Source organism: Talpa occidentalis, unplaced genomic scaffold, assembly GCF_014898055.3.
Source record: "Talpa occidentalis isolate TD23 unplaced genomic scaffold, MPIMG_talOcc4v2.1 talOcc4.7, whole genome shotgun sequence".
NCBI lineage: Eukaryota > Metazoa > Chordata > Mammalia > Eulipotyphla > Talpidae > Talpa > Talpa occidentalis.
In genome coordinates, this window is record NW_023605083.1 from 40503574 (window position 1) to 40505160 (window position 1587).

General features: G+C 45.1%; 1 protein-coding gene across 1 annotated transcript; it reads left to right on the forward strand.

The window, feature by feature from the left end:
* The first annotated feature begins 319 nt into the window (after positions 1–319).
* LOC119231380 (olfactory receptor 1J4-like) lies at positions 320–1291 on the forward strand. The gene has a single exon (XM_037493153.2). It carries the CDS (start codon positions 320–322, stop codon positions 1289–1291), a length of 972 nt encoding a protein of 323 aa, XP_037349050.2.
* Positions 1292–1587: the final 296 nt, after the last annotated feature.

The window sequence follows — 1587 nt, forward strand, 5'->3', positions numbered from 1 at the left end:
AATGTTAGGACTCTGTATTTCTTGTTCACTATGATGAACTCAGTGCTTTGTGTCAGATCTGGGACAAGGGTATCATTCGATAAATAACTCTGGACTAAAGAAAACATATACTCCCATTCTGAGGAAGGAAAACTTTAGGATATTGTGTGAGTTTCACATTCCACGAGAGTTGTATTGTGACAGTGGCAAGTCTCAAAAGGTGTGAGCAAAAAAAGAGGTCTACTTAACAATAAATATCCTGATGTACAGAGGACATTGCTATGCTTTTGGGCTTCTTCTAGATTTCTACCTCTCCACTTTCCTTCATTCCCATAGAGACATGAGCAACTTGAAGGGGGAGAACCAGAGCAGCGTGTCCGAGTTCCTCCTCCTGGGGCTCCCCATGCGTCCGGAGCAACGGAGCCTGTTCTTTGCCCTGTTCCTGGGCATGTACCTGACCACGGTGCTTGGGAACCTGCTCATCATTTTGCTCATCAGGCTGGACTCGCGCCTCCACACCCCCATGTACTTCTTCCTCAGCCACTTGGCCTTCAATGATGTGTGTCTCTCATCTGTCACTGTCCCTAAGATGTTGATGAACATGCACAGTGATGACAAGTCCATCCCCTATGCAGGGTGCGTATCTCAGATGTATTTTTTCTTATTGTTTGTTTGTCTTGACAATTTCCTTCTTACAGTGATGGCCTATGACAGGTACGTGGCCATCTGTCACCCACTCCACTACACCACCATCATGAGGCAGGAGCTATGTGTCCTATTAGTAGCTGGGTGCTGGTTCTTCAGCTTTCTCCACTCTCTGTTGCACACTCTGCTCTTGGCTCAACTGTCCTTCTGTGTTGACAATACCATCCCCCATTACTTCTGTGACCTCTCTGCACTCCTGAAGGTGAGCTGCTCAGACATCTCCCTCAATGAGATGATCATCTTCATTGAGGGAGGGTTGATCGTCATCACGCCTTTTAGTGGTATCGTTGGCTCCTATGTCCGCATTTGGACCACTGTCCTGAGAGAACCCTCTGCTAAGAAATTCTTCAAAGTCCTTTCTACCTGTGGCTCCCATCTCCTCGTTGTGTCTTTATTCTATGGGACCATTGCAGAAGTTTACCTGTTTTCTTCCTCATCCACCTCCAGTGATGAATACATAACTGCTTCTGTGATGTATATGGTAGTCACACCCTTGCTGAATCCCTTCATCTATAGCCTGAGAAACAGAGACATGAAATGTGCCCTGGAAACACTTGTTAATCGGGTTCAGTTCCTTATGTCAAAAGAGTCAAAAAGAACATGTTAATAATCACTCTCTCTGCTGACAGACACCAGCTTTCATCAATCAGACTGCCTCAATGATTCTGATATTTCCTTAACAATTCTTGGAGTAGATGATGCCTGATTGCTACATCACAGGTCTTGGGGTAGGAGAGTAGGGAGGATGTGAAGGGGCTGGAATGAAGATGGAAAGTCCTTCAGCCCCACCAACTCCATGAAATCCCTGAAATCCCTGCCTTTCTTTCATTCATTCCACATAGTCAATGGAAGAAGGGGATCAGAAAGAATATCATAAAAAATTCTGCTAGTGAATTTGAATTT

Coding starts and splice junctions, on each gene's coding strand:
- LOC119231380 (XM_037493153.2), top strand. CDS start 320: ATGAGCAACTTGAAGGGGGAGAACCAGAGCAGCGTGTCCGAGTTCCTC.